The 19874-nt window shown below is 41.1% G+C and overlaps 1 protein-coding gene across 1 annotated transcript in view; it reads right to left on the reverse strand.

Moving 5' to 3' along the window:
• Positions 1-19874, reverse strand: part of ANK3 (ankyrin 3, node of Ranvier (ankyrin G)) — a gene marked incomplete at both ends in the record, with an annotated part of 83388 nt that overhangs the window by 16890 nt on the left and 46624 nt on the right. Inside the window, 8 exons of the mRNA XM_009073086.1 lie at positions 4231-4312; positions 5993-6019; positions 6520-6642; positions 7459-7584; positions 8214-8442; positions 9642-9738; positions 10289-10496; positions 12108-12319. Coding sequence (XP_009071334.1) covers positions 4231-4312; positions 5993-6019; positions 6520-6642; positions 7459-7584; positions 8214-8442; positions 9642-9738; positions 10289-10496; positions 12108-12319 — 1104 coding nt within the window. The remainder of the gene's footprint in view (positions 1-4230; positions 4313-5992; positions 6020-6519; positions 6643-7458; positions 7585-8213; positions 8443-9641; positions 9739-10288; positions 10497-12107; positions 12320-19874) is intronic.

Genomic DNA, 19874 nt, shown 5'->3' on the forward strand with positions numbered 1-19874 from the left:
GGATGAAGGAGGCAAAAGAAGATTTAAAAAAGGAAAGAAAAATTAGGAATGAGCCATATACTGATAACTGGTCCAAACCAAAAAGCAACATGAAATGAAATACAGAAAGCACATAGCAACCAAATCTGCAAACAATGAAGAACAGAAAACACAACAAAGGAATCCATAAGGTAAAAATAAAGTCACATCAAAATTTCTTCTCTTACTTCCTATTGACTTTCTGATGTGCTACTTCTGAAATATTCATATCAGCTCTATTTTGCCTGTTTAGGTATGTCTCTGCTTTGTGCAACTATTAGAATTATCCTTTTAATAATTTCTATTGTTGATCTATTCAGATTTGAACCTAAACGAAAATATAAACTTGCGTAAAATGACAGCATATAGCTAAAATCTTTTTTTAAGCCACTCAGAATTATTTCATGCAGAACCCAAAATTCCTTTAAGTGACAGGCAATTAATGTGCAAACTGTGAAGCAACTGGAATAAATTCAAATCTGTATCTTCCATGCACAATTCGGATAGGCTTCACACTCACAAAGCCAATAAGAGCAAGAGCTTTTCTGAGTCAATATTAAAAAAAAACAAACCAACAAAACGAGAAAGAAAGGAACATATGCATTTTTTTCTCATGCGATATTCCTTTTGTTTGGTAAAAACTAAAGTAAAACTTTTCATGAAATGATTTTAAGAAGCATATGCCATCTATGAAGTATGGGAAGTATGATGTATGATAAATGTGAGCAAGCAAAGCAACTGAATCCGTTTTTGTTCATGCACAAATGTCATGTCAAAACGAGCACACAGATTAATACATTTCATATGGTGTATTAAGCACATATATGTAAACCTTACAAAATCATTTCACAAGAGGTCATTAAAAGAAGAGTACACTTTTTCTACAAGATGTAGTGTCTTGGTACCTTTTGAGGAGATTTCTTGTATCAGCTCAGAGACAGACCTGTTCAACTTTACAGTTCTCAAAAGGTAACATTAGAAAAGCAGTCAAAGAACAATATATTATGAAAAAAATTCCTGGCAAGAACAAACCTGTTCAATGTTTTCATCCCCCAGAACACTCAACTTATTCATAGGCATTTTGAACAGAATCATGATCAACCACATTTTGCATCACAGGAGGCACTCGTGCCTGAAGGCAGCATTTCTGGGAATCCCATTACACATACATATCCTCTGATAACAGCAACAACATTCAGAGAGTTGACATAGAAAGTAACTTAGAGGACTTCTTTTTTTTTTTTTTTTACTTTAAAGTTGGAATTAGAACTAAAATATCCAAAGAACTTATTCAACATACCTTACTCTGAAGTCACACTAATAATTTGGTAAACCTATTTGATCTGTCTTATAGACAGTACTGCAGTGAAAGAAGCTTGACAGGACTAATACTAAACTGTTAAAGCACACACACTCTTGTAAACTAGTGGATATTCAGTGTATCACAGGTCCGTATCCTGCAAGGAGGAATGTGCTGGTCCTATAGAAGCCAATTAAAGCCCAGAAGGTGGTGTGGATGGCTGGGAATGTTGTGGTATGAGAACATTTAGGTTGATGAGAGCTTGAATACTAGACCTGACCGGCACAGCCTAAATCAAGAAGCACCCACTTTTCCTTGCTGTTTTATTTTTCAGTGCAAATATACTTCTTTCCTCACCAGAAAAAAAAAAAAAACCACAAAAAAAACCCATAGTATACTTCATTAAATGAGCCAGACTTTATTATGAAGGCTAATTAGCAGCAGCTGCTAACATTTACCAAAAGTTCGTACAGTCTCAAGTCCAAGAAACAAATCCCAAAATCATTCTGAAAAGAGCTAACAACTTGTTTGGCAGTTACTTAGGAAACATCTTTACAAGAACCACACTGGACTGTGATGAGCCAGTCTATCACAACTGAGCAGTGAGGCAAGCAAACCAACAGGCTTCCCTCCTAACTGCTCTTTCTCCTGTTAAATCACAGATGCAGATACATTTAAGAGACTTTTTCTTTGTTCCTTATTGCAGTTAAGGAGAAGAACCAGTACAAAGAAAGCTGAGTAATCTACCTGTGTGTGCAGCTATGAACTAGAAGCCGAACAGGGCAATTTTAGTCTATTGAAATAGAAAAGAAAGCCCCACAACCATGCAAGACTTTGGAGCGGGATAGTATTCTAAAGAGTGGGGTTTATGTAACAGCCCTTTTTGGCAATTAGACACTTTTGGCCTTAACAGTTTCCATCCCTCTATATCCAATATTTTGTTAGAAAACAGATGTTAGTCACTACCTTCTGCACACCAAACTACACTTCCTTGCTTGTGGCTGGTAATGGAAAGCACTGAGTGATGCCATACAAGTGGCCTCTGCTCAGTCTTGCTCCTCTTCAGCTTCATGCAAACAGTCAGGACCCAGCAGGTTAAACCCACTGCAGCATTCCCCTTTTGTGGGGACCTCACAGCTGGGAAGAGTCAAGGGGGCCCTTGGTCCCCTTCCCTGAGCAGGGGTAAGGACAGGGAGGCAGGGCAAGAGTCAAGGGGGCCCTTGGTGTCCTTCCCTGAGCAGGGGTAAGGACAGGGAGGCAGGGGAATATGCACCACACTGACAGGAGTGCAGAGGAAAAATAATCTGTGTGCATATGCACAATCCCTGCTGCTACCAAAATTGCAGGAGCTGTGCCATCAAGTTCCCTGGAAATAGGTACAGGTTCATCACTCATATGCAATCACTGGAGCAAGCTCCCTGTAGTGGAAAGCAGCCACAGCACCTGTCCTCCCCCTGTGCTGGGCAGTGCGTGCTCTCTGGAAGAGCTGCAGCCCCAGGCTCACATCCTCCCCTGGCACCAGCATGGTGCAGGTGGCAGTTGCTAACTACATGCTTTGTGTACACAGGAGGTGGTGCTCAGGCTGATGGCCAAGCCACTACCTATGTCTTGCCAGGCAAGCACAATCATTTCTGCATACTCTTTTCAGATAGCTCACAGCCTTGAGCAGGAACCACTGCCAAAAGGGATAGAATACTTAAAGAATGGGCAGGAACTCTACTGTGTTAACCCATTTTTTTTTTTGAGTACACCTCCAATGGGTTTAGGTTTATTCCCACCAATGTTTTGTGCATGAGACTTAATGAACCTTTTACTGGACCTTTGGTGAATAAATAAGACTACTTGTTTTGCTGGGGTTTTTTCCCAGTGAGGGCTGAATAATTTATTTTGAGCCATATACACAGTCATCAAACCTCACTCGAACAACTTCATTTTTCCTCTCTCTCAGTTCCCACCAAGCCTGTGACAATACCTTAACAGTCCATCAAGATGTCTCAGCAGATCTGATAGCTTCTTCAGATGTTATATGCTTGAAGTCTTCTTCCAGGCCTGAGAAGTGTAATATATTCTGGAGCACATCTGATCCAAAGAAGCCACAGATCTTAGAGGATAATTAAACAGCAGCCATCCAGTGGGAACTCCCAAGACCTGATGAAGTTTGTCTATGGATTTTATGGAATTATACCAAAGGGTCTGTTGCAGGGTAGCAACTGAGAAGTCACAAGGGAAAAAAAAAGGCAAGAAAAAGCCTGGAAATGGGGAACAATAGCAATCAACCTCAGACAGGCAAGGGGAGGGAAGAAAAGCTAAGCCAAATACATTATTGTATTTAACTGGGAAGGAAAGGAATGCCACAGGTCTGGTCATGGGGAACATAAGTTTAAGAGGAAGCAATGTGTGGTGCCAGGGTATAAAAAGCATTTGCAAGGAATGGAAGAAAAAGGAAAGGGGAGGGAGAAGAAGAGGGAAAATATAAAATATGAGAGAGTCTATTTTGGCTAAGCATCTAAACATTTAAGTGCTTATCTGAATGGCTTTCTCCAGCCTTGCTGAACTTGTGCATAACATTCCCTTTACAGCACCTCTCTCTAGGATTTCAAAGAGGAGAGGAACAGATTCTTTTTGAAGGCAATTTGCAACCCTCCTACTCCGGAACTATGTGGCATTTTTAAAAATTATTATATTTTTACTTAACTAACACACATTTGCCAGTCAGGATTCTTCAAGCTCTCACAACACAAGAGTTCCCAGACCATCCAAGAGTTTTGTTTTAGCTATTCTTTTTTTCTTTTCTTTTCCTTTTTCTTTTTTTTTTTCAAGAGTGACACCAAATACAACGTTTATAGAAAAAATGTCTCTTCTTATGAAAAATCACATCTATATAGTTTAGTACTTTGGTAAGAGCAACTCACTCATTCCAGGCTCAGTCAGATAGCTGTAGCGCTTACGTAAAGCAAGGGAGACAAAGTTCTGGCGTCGGTCGGCCTTCTCCGTCTGCAACAAAACATGACACTGTTTAGTGCCGTCAGGAGCGCTGTCCCTCCGCACACCTCAGCAGGATGGGCTGCTTTTTGCAGTACACAACCCCACAAGGGAGAATGGATGCTTCCATTCAGCTTCAGGATGGCATGCTGAAGCCAAATTTGGGCAAGCAGGCAGTGAAGGGACAGAGCCAGTCTCTACTCCTGTCTGCCGTGTGATGAGTGCCAGGCACTGTAGAGCAGGGGAAGTGGCTCCACCGTTCTGGAGCAAGCAGGGAAAGGACTGGAACCCTAAGAGTGAGCCCATGGCTTCACTCCTGCTTACAATGTCTCTGCTTAGGAGGTAGAAGAATTTAGCAGATGTAGCTGATGATCCTGCCTTAAAGTATCTCAATACTATATTATCCCATTACCACTTCATAAACTGCTTTGCACCACTACAAATGGTGTGATATTATTCACTCTGTAAAATAAACCACTTTTGGCTCGAAACAGCAGATCAACACAAACGACTACAGGTACAAACATAAAACATTCATAAGAGTGCAACTGAGGCTAATTACATATTTCTCCCCGGATTAATTTGTGTCCCAAAAGCACATACACCACAATGTACACTGGCTTTAAAGTGAATACATTAAGGACAAAAAAAAGGCATGGGAGGGGATTTTTTAATATGCACAAAATGCAAAGATGTGGATTAGAAAGCAGACTACTATTGTTAACTAATACATTGCATCACGAGTCACTGTGTTCGGTGGCATAGCTGCTGTGATGTCTTAAATAGTCCTTCAGAGATCAAATCACTTGATTATGTGGCTAAAAATATGGTTTGTTTAGAAATAAAACTTTTGTCACAGCTATATAATAGCTCACTGTGTATAAATTCTGCACAAAGTGATGTGGTGGCTATTCTTATTTTTTAACAGGTAAGGAGTGTTTTAGTTTGGATTTATTTTGAGGGCTTTTTTAAACTATTATTTTTACCAGAAGGTGACTACTGCTATTTATTTGTTACCAGCAAGAGAAGAAAAATTTGCTGCTGGCTAAATGCAAAGCATCTATGTAGCTTCTTCTATAAGGCAATCTCATCTATTACTATCACTAATGAGTAAAACCCACTCAATTTCCTGACAATCTAGTGCTGCAGTTTCCAGCAAACAAGTGGATTTTTAAGATGCAAATTTGTTTGAATATAAATTTGTACACAATATTTAGAAATTGCTCTTGGCTATTTTTGAAAGAATCCAGTTTATTCACAGAGGCAAAACATTATAGGCCATAATTGTGGCCTCAGCACTACCTTTTCTTCCCTCTCAGAAATACAAGTTACCACAGCATTGTCACTGTTAATCCAAGAGGTAAAATCTCATCCGGTAAACTCTTCTTGATTTTGTTAAAAAAGGAATTGGTCTGATGTTTATAATTATATCCTTTTTCAGAAGAAAATGAGTTAAATTTTAGACTGCTATTATTCAATGTTTGGTTTAATTTCATCATAGATACTAATGTTTTTTCCACATTCGTGCACTTCTGTTTTGCAACAGATTATCAGATGTCAAGGATATGGTTATTCTGTAGGTATCGTTTCAATGCCATAGTTAAAAATAGTTGTTTGGGTTTTTTCTATAACATATTACTTTTCTTCACTAAATCTGAAGGAAATAAAAACAGAAGACAGTGTTTATATTACCTCATCATCTTGATCTGACTCTGTTTCCTTTTGGTCCCAAGATGCATTGCAGAGACAAGGAATATTATAATGGACAGCAGGGAAAAGAATATCAGGATATGAAAAGGACCAAATTGGGAGCACAAAATGCAAGCTGATTTATAGGCAAAGCAAATCCAAAATGTCAACACAAAAGAAAAAAAAAATCTTACATCCAATGCAAATAAACACATGACATTACTGAAAGCATAAACCTATGACTTGCAGGCTGAAGCATGAGCTGTAAACAGAATCGTAAAAATTATAGGAACTTGACACCACGGTAACAAGAGACTTTAAAAGCATTCTACATACAGGAAACCAATAAAACAGAAATTTTAAAAGCCTTTATCATATTCCAAAGCATTCTCATTATTGACAATTCACAAGGTTTCTTTATCGCTAGCAGGTTAAAAAAAAAAAAAAAAAAGAAAGAGACAAAAAACTAAAGGAACAAAAATAAATCCAACCCAACCCTAAGGAAAATGTTTACTTTTCCTAACAAATACCTTTTTGTGTGCTGGCAGAGTGATATTCAAGTTGCAAACAGCTGTTTGTGGCAGTCCTTTTGTAGTCTTTGGTTCTTTCAAAAATGATAAGCGACCACAAGGTTCCTGGCTGGTGTCTCTTACCTAAAAGAGAAATTTTAATACAGTGTAGTAATATGTAGTAACTCAGACTCCTAGAGGAGGTTTCTGGAGAGTTTCTCAGGGTTTCTTTCTACAAGAAGCTATCTAATGTGTAAAGACCAATGATACTGAGCTGGAACTCAGCCTGAAGTGCTGAAGGAGAAAACATATTACCATGAAAGAGTTAGATCAGCCTGACACTCTCTCATGGCAAACCCATGCAAGATAAGATGTCCAACCAGACAGTTTCACAATGGGATATTGCTGACAGACATTTTCTGCTCACCTTCTTTTTTTCTGCCATGTTTTGCACTTGTGCTTACCAAAATGCTTAAAAACTTCTTTAGCATGGCAGCTATGATATGGCTAAGGAAAGTGAGCACCCATTCATGGTGATTTATAGATGAACAGTCTGCACACACTTTTCAGAGGCTGTTCTGGTGTACCACATGTTACTTAATACATCACCTTTGTTTAGTCCCTGGGAACTTGTGATCTACTGGTAATAGGCTAGAGGTCTAATTTGAGATATGGTTTTAGTAAAAGGCTGTGACTTAGACCAACTTAGGGTTGGACTTGATGATCTTTGAGGTCTTTTCCAACCCAGTTGATTCTATGATTCTATGATCCATATCATGGGTATTTTGCTCCTATATCCTCCAGCAGCTCTTTCCTGACTTCAATCATATGTTATTCACCTATTAAACAAATACATGCACATACATCCTTGGGGCAAGTTAGTCCTACAGGGCTGAAAAACAGGTTGGTGTGGGGGGAGGGAGGAAATGAGCAGGGTTATTTGGCTTGTTTTGCTTTTACCTTGATAGAGAATGGCAGTCTATTTTCTTTGAAAGCATAAAAATTAAAAACAAGCTGCTGTCCTCCTTTAGTCAAAGGGGACAGATTTCCATAGCAATCAACATAAATAGGTTTTCCTTCCAGAACCTATCAAAGCAAGAAATAAAAGTCAATAAAACCATTTTTCAGAGTAGATCTATGCACAGAAGTATATCACTGTTTCTCCCAACATAGTCAGGGTTGATCTATGCACAGAGTATATCACTGTTTCTCCCAACATAGTTCAATGCAAGTCCTCACTCAGAATACAGGCAACAACAAATTAGAAAAGCACTGCACATTTTGGCAAGGTATTATGAATGCAGGCAGTTTGGGAAACAATGAGCCACAGGACTGGCTTTTCTGGAGTAAGAATGTGTAGGTTTCTTCAAGAAACAATGTCTTGGTGACTACATATTCACCACAAACTAGCCCTACTCATGACCCTGTGTCTGTGGGGCCATTGAGAAGGAATTCCATGTCAGCTGTCTGCAAAGCTACCTGACAGCAGCATGTGCAAAACCCACTGCAGACTGCACTGGGGCATCCATTTGGAGACAGGCCCTCATTGTCCTCCTGTCTTGCCCTTTTTTGACCTCCCTTTGTAAAGATTTTTGACATGGCCTTGCTGTGAACCTTTATTTAACAGTGGTTATAGGGGCTTTTTGCAGGACCTGTTGCTACTTGGGAAACACATTGTCCATCTACAGGGAGGAAGCCAGCTGCAAGAAATATACCTCAATGTCTTTGCTTCTTGCAACTTCTTCAAAGTTCTCTTGTTGCTCCAAAGTTTTATCCACTTTGTCATCAGTCATGCAGAAGCAACGCAAATTGGATTCCACAGGGTCATTCATTTTGGCAAATATCACAAATTTTGCCATATAAGGAACACATATCAATTCTCTGTAAAGCTGTGTTGCCAGCCCAACAGTCTCTAGTACTTGATGGCAGTCTGCAAGCCAAAATCTGAGTGGGGAAAAAGTAAAACATTAAATAATCTTTCCATTTTGCTTAAATATTGCTTAAACCTTTAAAGAGAAACCATGTTCTGTATCCTTGGTCTTTTTGCATGGATACTCTCCTTGCACACCTCCCAAAGCTGCAATTTTCCTTCTACTTTCACTGAGCTTTAACCATCCAAAAGTGGTAATGCCTGGCAATGAAATGTTGACATACTTATTTGACCCTTTTCACACTGGTATCTCATAAAACTGTTTATTTTAAGGCTCACTTGAAGCCAAAGTGGGGAAATTGTATTTCTAGCGACCATACATCATGTATATTGTAATCTTCTGATGCTTCACTGTACATTCGATTTGCTAAAACAAACTCCTTTATAACACACACAGAGCAAAATCACATCTCCCATTTAGCTTGAACCAAATATGCCCAAGGTGAATTTTCCCAGAGATAGGTGTTATATTGCTATTTTCTCATCTTATGATTAAGAGTTTGAAGATAAATGTGATACAAGTTATAAATATTTTAACTTATACTTTGTATCAGTCTTGCCCACAATATTTCATCCCTGATCTATTTGGTCCTTCCAGCAATTCTCTTCCTTTATAAAATTTCTATAGTCGTAAATATTTTGTACTGAATGATAAACTCTCTGCCTGCTCTACCATGAATTTCCTCCATGAGGATGTGTGATTTGTATAAATCCTGTTTAATGTCTCCAATCAACATATAAGTCCATTAAGTCCATCAAAATAATTTCAAATCATCATTTTTCAGCAAATGATACTTTTGTGAAAGCAATTTTACATCATTTTCAACTAAAAAGCCCACAGACAGAGATTGAATGCCTTTGAATTTTCAAACAAATGAATCCTCCCGAATTTTTTATGGAATGAGCATTCTAAGGTTTCCCTTTCCGTTGCTGTTTGCAGAAAAGCAAAGCAGTGTGTGGCATAGCACAGAAACAGCATGTGTGACTGCCAGGAGACTTTGCCACAGCAGAAAAGGCCAGGACAAAGCTTCACGTGCAGCCCTGGGATGTGTGGGATGCTGATATGTAGTGACAAAACAGCATCTGGTCCATTACCGCTTCATCAGTCTTGCAAAAGACTTAGAGAAAGCCAAAACACAACCCCACAATTATGCACGTTGTTAATCAAGGGAAGCTACTCCCGCGGTGCATTTGGCAAGCTCTGCTACCATACCTGGCTGAAACGTTGGTTGTGAAGGAGACACAGTCATTTGAAAACGTCAGCGGAGTGGTGCCTGTGATATCCTCCCACTGTGCAGGTGAAGTGCCTCCTGTGCAAATAGAAACCATGGAGATTTTCTTTCAGACACTGAGCACATATAGGCCATGGGAGAGCATTTCTATCCTCACATGTAAAAGGAGAACCTGGACATTAATGTCCTCCAACAGCTGAGATACATGTTATATGTGATATCACATGCCACACACCAGAAAACAATGCTGATGTAAGCGAAGAACACACCTACAAGTCAATAGCAAACTCCACTTGATATCAGCTAGGACAGAATTATTTCTGCAAACTACTTTTACTGACAGCCGTGTCTAATAGCCGAGACTGAAATTCTTCATACTGGCTAAATGTAAAATAGCATTTAATATCTGTTGGGAGAGTCTTTTACAATGGCATGAGACCAGATAAAAGCTCAGGAAATCAGTGGGAGCCTTTGAAATGACCTCAGCTGTCTTTGCTTGGAAGAACTGATCTGAACTCCACTGGGCCAGCACACCACTGGTGCACTACTGGAAATCACGAGCTGTGGGAGTGAGCACAGAGACACTGCTGTCACAGAAACCTTGGCAAAGAACAGGACTTTCTCTAACCTGTAATGCTACATAAAAGTCGAAGACTGGGTGTCGTGTCTCCTTTGTACCCATTGGTTACTCCTTCTCCTGAGGGAGGTGGCACAGGAATTGTCATCGTTATTGGCTTATGAAATTTTCTTCTTCTTGGCTCCACAGTGACAATGGGACTGAAAGTTGCTTTGTTTCCAAGGATTTTTTTGACAATCTCTTCTGGAACCGGTTGAGCCTGTGAACATAGGGAACATACTTAAACTACAGCTACAAATTAGTTATAGAGATCCAGAATAATTTTCTAAAAGGTAATTTTATTTTCCTGATATTTTCTGTAGAATTTTCTCCCCCCCTCAAAGCCTTCTGCTATAACTCTCAAGGGTGATTATCAGTACAATTCATGCTTAGTATTTTTTCAATAACCTATTTAAGATTTCCTAATAGCTAATTTGCAAAGCCAAACTATAAATCTCAGAAGGTTCCCTGCAGTATTTGCTGAGTTTTTCAGAGCATGTTTGCTTTTGTTTTTAATTTACAGTGATGAGTGACATTAAATACAATTTCAAAATGCAAAAAGAGGCTTATTTTTCACTTGAAAAGGGAAGACTAGACACTGTCTCTTGGAGGTAATGAAAGATTCTTACACCTCTGCCAAACACAAATTCATGCTCTTAAGGAACACTGCACTCTGACTTACCTCTGTACTTGGTGTTTCCTGTGCACTATTGATTACTAGAAAAGGAATACTTGTTTGGGTCAAATTCATAAAGAATACATTAAGCTATAGAAGACTTGTAAGCAAATTTCAGATTTTCTACACTTAAAAGTAACAGACATCTTATGGAAATGGGGGTTTGCATCCATTTCTTACCTTTCAAGTCTGTTTCAATAAGTCTGACCCACGACTTGCTATTATTCAAACTGCACAATGTACATCTGTCATATGCAAAGACTAAGTAGCTACACTGCAATCTCAGCAGTCACAATACTGCATGTGGAGATGTCATACTTCCTTCACATTAGAGAGCGCCGGAAAGACAACTGTATAACCATAAGAGCAGAACTTCCATTTTCTCCAGATTAATCATCTTTAGATGTGAAATATCATTAATGTTTCAGTGTGAATTCCAAGCAATTAAATCCAAACCAGCATTCCTATTTCATGTACCCATCAGACTTGTCAGGTTATTAAGTTAACTGTAAGTGACAATTAACAGAACTCAAAGAAAAAGATGCCTCCTATGGAATATTTCTCCATTTTCTGTGTGGTGTTCAAGGAGGGTTTATTTGCCTCTCCCAGATTTCATCCGTTGCTAGAAACCCAATGATGAATGTCCTAACATAACAGTTGATGTAAATGGGAAGTTTTTGACCCAGTAACAGCTGACAAACAGCAGCATGAAATTCTTACCAAACGCATTCCGATGGCAAAGGGAATCTCAGTGACCCCATTCACAAGCTGCTGCTTTGCCACAGGAGACTGGGACTGCCCAGTAGCTGTGTAGCTCAGTGAGATGGCAGACAACATCACCGAGGCTGTGACAGCTCCAGGTCTTTGTTTTTCTCACCATTCTTTGGGTGCTAAGCAATACTCAAGGTGATGAGAATAGGGGAGTTGAGCTTTTGCCACAGGCAGGAGAACTGTGCATCACCTATACCTGGGGGGCACTGAGAGGCAGAGAGCATGCCTAGGTAGACACATGCCAATTCAGATCTCAGGTGTGAAGAAGACCCATGTCCCAACCCACTGCTAAGGAACTGTAGGGTCCATAGCTGCAAGCCTCATGCATTAAGGCCAACGATGCACTTGCAGACACCGCAGATATAAATACTAGGGAATCTTTACCTGGAGACCCACACGAATTCTTTTGGTTAAAGCCCCCTCAGGGAAGGATGCCTGGACACGTGGCACTGTTGTGCTGCTGAGCACCCCTCCCTCTGGGCCGATTTGGTTACTCTCCTGCTTGATTCGGGAAACCACCGCAAAGTACTGGGGGAAATCCTTCGTGACGATCCTGCAGATGCGCTTCTTCTCCAGCTCCTCCATGCTGTCCAGCTCTGGTGGGAGAAGACAGGGAAAACATTCAGGCATTACCTGCCCAGGTTCATACCACCCATATCTGTGAATGTGAGGCTTTGAATAAACCTTGAAATGCTTACAAAGTTTGGGAGGGTTCATTATTTATTTACTACAGGAGAAAAATGAAACCATTCACCACTATTATCAAGCTTTGGTTTGTTCTCTGAGCTTTTGCACAAATCTTGACAATGAGGGCCAACACCACAAGACACACAGATCTGCCAGGACACCTAAGTACTCAGGTGTGACTGTCTCTGCAGCAGTAGCTGCCATAGGATCATAGAATCATAGAATTTAAGGGTTGGAATGGACCTTACAGATCATCTAGTCCCAACCCCTGCCCTGGGCAGGGACACCTCCTCACTAGATCAGGTTGCTCAAGGCTCATCCAGCCTGGCCTTGAACACTGCCAGGGTCAGGGCAGCCACCACATCCCTGGGCAACCTGGGACAGTGTCTCACCACCCTCACAGGAGAAGACTTTTTTCTAATATCTGACCTAGACTTCTCCTCCTTCAGTTTTAATCCATTACCCCTTGTTCTATCATCGCAGTTCCTAACAAAGGGTCCCTCTCTGGCTCCCCTGTAGACCCTTCAGATACTGAAAAGCTGCTATGATGTCTCCCTCATGGATGAGGATGACAGGTTTGTCATACAGCATGGAAGTCCAAGAAGGGCTGAAGGAGATGATCAAGCTTCTTGCCTCCCTTATCTCTATCTGAAAGCACACAAGTGCGCTGATCTTCCTGTACGCATCTTCAAAAGACATTTATTCCCAGTCTCTTCCCTCACATAGCTCCAACATGCAGAAAAGCACAGGAAATCACAGTCAGTTTGTGAACAATCTTACTGCACATCAGGCATGCAATCTAGAATTTGGCCATCTAAGGCACTTGAGACAGTTGTTTCCCAGACTGGCATTCATATAATCCTGACCAGACACTGAGCTCTCCACTAAACTGTGGAAGTGGTCATAGAATCATAGAATTAACTGGGTTGGAAGAGACCTCCAAGATCATAGAGTCCAACCCTACCGTGGTTACTAGACCATGGCACTAAGTGCCACATCCAGTCTCATCTTAAAAGCCTCCAGAGATGGTGAATCCACCGCCTGCCCAGGCAACCCATTCCAATGCCTGATCACTCTGTAAAAAATCTCTTCCTAATATCCAACCTAACCCTCCCCTGGCAGAGCTTGAGTCTGTGCCCTCTTGTTCCTACTGCTGGCTGCCTAGAAGAAGAGACCAACCCCCACCTGACTCCAACCTCCTGTCAGGGAGTTGCAGAGGGTGAGAAGGTCTCCCCTGAGCCTCCTCTTCTCCAGGCTGAACACCCCCAGCTCCCTCAGCCTCTCCTCATGGCACTTGTGCTCCAGTCCCTTCACCAGCCTCATTGCTCTTCTCTGGACCTGCTCCAGCACTTCAATATCCCTCCTGAACTGAGGGGCCCAGGACTGAGCAGAGGATTCAAGGTGTGGCCTCACCAGCCCTGAGTAGAGCTCTGTCTGCCAGCACTACCAATGAAACCATTGCCAAGTTCCCTTCCCACACCAGGCTTTCAGCTCCTCAGTTATCTGCCCCAAAATAACTGCAATGTGGCCCTCAGTTCCTAGAGAAACTTAATGCATCCTCAGACACAACTGGAACAGAATCAAGTCATCAACAATTAGTGCTCTCGACCACATTTCCACCTTGTAGGGTAATCAGGGCTCAGAAAGGTTCATAGAGTATCTATCCATACAAACTTCTTAATTAAGTACACGACATGGACATGTATGCACTGAGGAAAACTATGTGATACGTCAAAAACATAATTACTTATGCAACTACATGTGTGTATATATGTATTTGCATTGGTGAAACACCATGTGCACTGCTGAAATCCCTATGATGTAAACATTATTCACAAATGAAGATAATTATACAACTGTCGTGCATTTCTCCTGTAATTTCTTCCACTCAGCCTTTTTAGCCATTATAACTGTTTCAGCCCAGCTCTCCACAAGTTTCAGCTCTTATTTTCCTCCCTAAAAGGGCACTACACTCCTAAAGGAAGCTTGTTCCTTGAAAGATGACATTTCTATCAGCTGCAGCAAGAGAAAGCAGGAAGACCAAGACAAAACGCACTTGAAAAATACTTTATGTGACTGAGATATTTTCTTTCTCTGTATGTCTAAGCTCAATTGCAGTTCCAAAATAATTAGAATACAAATTTGGTAAAATGTCAGTTTTCCATTTTAAAACATTCAGCAGGTAGTTTGGATTAATTGCACAGTGTTGCTGTGGATCATATACAGCAAGAAGAGGATAATTTCTTATCATAATGTCAGCTTTCATTTACTTTGACTCAGAGATTGATATCTGAAACCCTCTAATGAATTAGGCATTCTGCCTGCAGCCTCTGGAAGCAATGGTTTGTGCAGGAGACAAACTGGATTCTTAAACTCCCAGGCACGTATAATCTTGACTGGTAAATCCTAATCATCTGCTTGTTGCTAGAGACTAAACCCACTGTAAAATGCTCACAGAGATGAAGGATAATTAAAATTCTCCTGAAGGAGAAAATTAGTCGTTTATTTAAGAACATTTCCAAACCCTCTGGGCCTGGCAGGCAGTCTCTTTTAAAGGACAAAGAAGATGTAAAGATTAGAGTGGCAGAGCAACAGTCAGGCATGGAGAGGAGCTGGGACTATATATAGGTTATGTTTGGATAATACATATGTAAGCTTCTATATGAAGTTGCCCTCTAACAGAAAAAAAAATGTGATGAGCAATCAAACCACCTCTCTGACTGCCCTGAGAAATGCAGCATTAGCAGGACAGAATTAATGAAACAGGGAAAACTAGTCCTGGGAGAGGTCACGTTTCCTGAGCACACCTCATGCATTTTACAGAGAGAGCTATCATCATTACTGTTTTCCTCAGTTGCTGACACTTCATTCCTATGCAAAGCATTTCAACTAAAAGCCTCGAAGGATTTTTTCGGTGGGTTAGTAGGGTTTAGCCACAGTGAATTTTCCTCAGTTGCTGACACTTCTTTCCTATGCAAAGTATTTCAACTAAGAGCCTCTAAGGTTTTTTTCAGTGGGTTAGTAGGGTTTAGCCACAGTGAAGTATGCCATACTCCCCATTTTACAGACTGGGAGGGCAAAGCAGGAAGAGGTAAAGCAGAAAGATTAGCAGCAGAATTGGGAAGAGTCTCCCAATGTTACTGTCTCCCGGGTTTGTGCTAACAGCCCAAAGAACTCCTATGGCCATTAAGTTTTAATAGGCTAAGAGAAATGTATTGCTAATACTCTCTGCATATGTGTTTTCCCCTGCCACCCATGTGCACAGTACAATTCTCCTAGGGTGGTTTGGTGGGAGTGATGGAGGAGAGATGAGACAGAGAGAAGGAAAGGAGGGAGGGAAAGAAGATCACACCTCCTCACGCTCTAGTCCATGCTGCCACATGAGCATTACATTAAGGTTCCTGGAGAGAAGACAAGCCCAGCCACATCCTCTGAGGTCAGAGAAGGACCTCACACAGGGTGTCTCAGGTCAAGGAAAGCAATGACACCAGTTCTCTCAGGTAAGAGGCAGTTGTGACTCAAGTTATCCCATGTCAAAAACCTTTTTTACTTTCAGATCAGGTAACACAAAGCAAGGGTCTTCTGACTAGAAATGGAATAAGACAAGTCATATAACACCTGGCTGGTTCATGAGCTTCGAGGTGTCTTTGTGTGATCTGGTATTTGATTTCCCTTGCCAGGGCCTTAAAAGAATTTTGCTAGCACTGAAAAAGCAGATCTCACCTGTACTTCACAGACTGAACAGCTCTCTTAGTTCTGCAACGCTCCCATGGCACTGGCTAGAGCAGAAGTGACCTTGTCACCATGCAGAGACTGCAAGGTGGGATGAGCACAGGATACCAGTTTCCCCCATGCAGAGATATGCCCATTGTTGTACTAAAAGTGTGGCACACAGGGGGCAGAATTCAGGAATACAGGACATGGATGGAGGCAGAAATAGTATATAGCAGAGGGCAAGGAGAAGATGAGGGCAGTAAGGGCAGAAATAGTATATAGCAAAGGGCAAGGAGAAGATGAGGGCAGTAAGACTTGTCTTAAAAATACTAGTAACTAGACCATCCTTCCAGCTTCAGTGTTTCACATACCTAACTAGAAGCTCCCAGCGTCATGAGGATGTCTCATCCTCACATAAGGCAATGTCCTTTATGTCTATTTTTGTGCAGCCCCTTATCTTGCCATTCCCAACACGAAGTTTTACAGCAATATATTTAAATCGCTGTCTTGAAAATGTGGCAAAATTACTGCAGAGTGATTTATGGTATTTTAAACTTCAAGTATCAACAAGGCCACACTCTGGTTTGATCTGTAGATTCAAAGAAGTAGTTATGCAAAAAGCTCCTGCTTCCCATCTGAAACCACACCGTGCAGCTGCAAGCATACTATAGCCACAAATATTTGCATTTCTTGGCTCATTCACTAGTTTGCAAATGACTGTCAAAACATTACCTACCCCAGTGCATGCATTTGTGCCCACAGTTTCTCTGTGGGTACCTCTAAAGAGTGCAGGAATGTAAAAAGCAAACACAAGTTATATTGAAATGGAGCCTGTCTGAAAACATAACATATTGCCCAATTACAAGACAGAGAGCTTCTTCTTAAAAGAATAATAAATTTTAAAATACTTATATTTTACTTGATTCGAGGATAAATAAATGTAGTATGGTCAAGAGCTGTGAATTGCTACCCTTGTGTTTGGAACCACAGTCTTGCTCCTAAAAATTTCCCCATATTCTCTCAGTCTTATATTTGCCTAAATTCAGCATCATCTTTAAAATAAAACCTATTTAAGCAGAAACCCGATGGCACCAAAGAAAAACTGCCTTTTTAGATCATGGTTCATTAGCCTTTCATGATAATAACCCGAAAGTGCTGCTATTGTTTAGTCCTACATTAGCCCTGAAGTGGTGCCTCCTGCTCGGGATTATTTTGGGTCTAAAATGAGGTTTTCCAGCAGATGGTGCTGCTTTCAGTACAGAACAGGTTTTCAGCAGAACCCGCCGAGGACCAGGAGCCAAGATGTCCTTGCTCTCACCCCTGCTAGCTAAGTGGGAGAGCAAACCAGGAGAAACAAAATAGAGAAGCAGAGTGCATCATTAAAAACTCAGCATATTAAGGAGCTGGGAATAAATGTCTGACTGCCCTCCTTCACTACATGGGTAGGAAAGAACTAGTGATCACAGCAGGTCTAACAGAATGGACCAGCTGCTTTTAACGGAAAACAGCACTCCTGCAGCCCCTTACGGCACTGAGAGATGATCATACAAATTCATGTTCTTGCAAAGACACACTAAAGTTCTGTAAACGACTATGTGGCTGCTTTGTATTAATCTCTTTAATTAAAGATTGCTTCTACCGCCAGAGTTTGTACCTGGAATAAAACTTCTTCCATTAGGTCTCCGAGATTTCTCCGGAGCCAAGTCTATCTGCAGCATTTTGTAACAAAACAGTAAAAGTTTGGATGAAAAAAACCCCTACCCACTCCATTCTACCCATGGCCTTGAGCAACCTGATCTAGTGAGGTGTCCTTGCCCAGGGCAGGGGGTTGGGGCTAGAAGATCTGTAAGTTCCATTCCAACACTTAAATTCTATGTTGATTCTCTGATTCTAAAAATTTGTTGGGAATTTTTGTCATCACTTGGAAGACTTTTTACATTGAAAAGGTGTCATTTAACCAGAGCAGAATCTTGTCAAAACCTTTGCACTACTTTAATGCAGGGTGGATCTTTTGCTTTTGTCTTCCTAGCTAGAAAAGGATTAAGCTAAAACGAACTGAACAAATAATCAACACAGTGGGTATGTCTGCAGTATTATTTCTCCTTTCCCTCACACAAATGATTGCCTGGATTTGTAAAAACCATTTCTGAGGTTTGGCCTTTAAGGTGTCAAATATTTTCACTCTAAAGGGAATAATGTCCATCATACTTTCTGTGATTCGTTGGCTGTATGTGTACCCACTAATCTCAAAAAGCAGTTCCCTGGAAGGGAAGAGCCACTTGAAACCCTCCAAGACTTCCTATCCCAAAATCAAACTAAACTCAGTTTGAGAAGCACATGAAACAAATAAGCAAGCTGCTTATCAGTGCTGTCTACCTACCTTGCCATTGACAAGGCACCAATACTTCACCCCAACACCAAACCACCACTTCCAATCTCATGCTAGCATGCAGAGAAGGAGGGGTGATGATGAGATTTTTCTTTCCAAAAGGCTGCAACTACTGCATTCAAACCTGAAGCAACTAAATCCCCAAACAATCTCCAATTCAATTCCCAAGCAATACTCTCCTGGGCCAAGCTCACTCTTTTGTCTGTTCCACTGCTTTTAGGTACCCTTCTGTGATGAGGTTTATTTTTCCAAATATGCTGACAACACATTTGCAGTGTTTCTGCCCTCCTGTTTGATTGGTTCTATTATACTTAGCTTGAAATGAACAGCTACAATAGATCATTGTATAACAAGCTGTGTTTTTACAAGCTTAGATGCAGTCCAAGTACTTCGAAGTGAAAATACGACACAAGCTCATCCTGCTGTTCCCATTCACAGATGACCAGGAAATCAGTAAAAATGCTCAATTTCACAAGTGCAGGGAGACCCTCCCAACAGCACTACTCTCCTTTCCATGTTCTCAAGGCATGCCTTTTGCTGAAATTTTCCTCTTCAAACAAGGAGAGGCCAAGATCAGAAGCAGAGCATGTTCACAGATACCTCCCAGCTGCCATCCATGGCCTGATCATTTCCTTCACATGCTTCTGCTGATAATGCAAGAACTTTCCTGCAGCTTGTGCCCCACCACATTGTGACTTTCTATAGCAGGTTATCCAGAGAAAAACCTGTGGATAAAGCCTTACAGAAACCAAAGTTCAAGCCACAAGCTGTTTTGTTCACACTCAGCTGCAAAAAGCTCAAGCAATGGTTTATCAGCACAAGTATTGAAAAATACTTGCTTAGGAAAAGAAAGCAGAGGTGCCAAAGAATCACTGCAGCCCCAGCCTGGCTTTGCCCATGAGATGTCTTCAGGGACCATCTGTCAACAGCATCTTCTGATGGATTGTGTACAGCTGGGTCCTCTCATACTAAGGGACTCTCACATAAACAGCAATGTCCAAGCAAAGCAAGGGAGCCAGACTTCCCAGATGGGCATCAGGAAGGCAGGCTGTGTATTTGTGGGGGGCAATCCCTAACAGTACCACTCCAAAGGAGAATGCTCCATGGGCCAAGGTCTGCATCTGTGGGAAAGCCTAATATAAGTAATATTTACACTTCATCGTTGGTTTGGAACGACCTTCACATGGCCCTGCCTGAGCAGCACAGAAACACTCACCTCCAGCTGGGATGTTATTCTCAATTTCATGCTGCAAAGCAACTGTGTAACTTTGCTTAAACTTGGCAAGACTTCAGACCAAAACTTACCACTCATTTCAGGATGTCTCCAGGCCACTGCAGAACCATTTCTCTTGACACTCTTT

This window comes from Acanthisitta chloris, unplaced genomic scaffold (assembly GCF_000695815.1).
Source record: "Acanthisitta chloris isolate BGI_N310 unplaced genomic scaffold, ASM69581v1 scaffold11114, whole genome shotgun sequence".
In the NCBI taxonomy this organism is placed as follows: Eukaryota; Metazoa; Chordata; class Aves; order Passeriformes; family Acanthisittidae; genus Acanthisitta; species Acanthisitta chloris.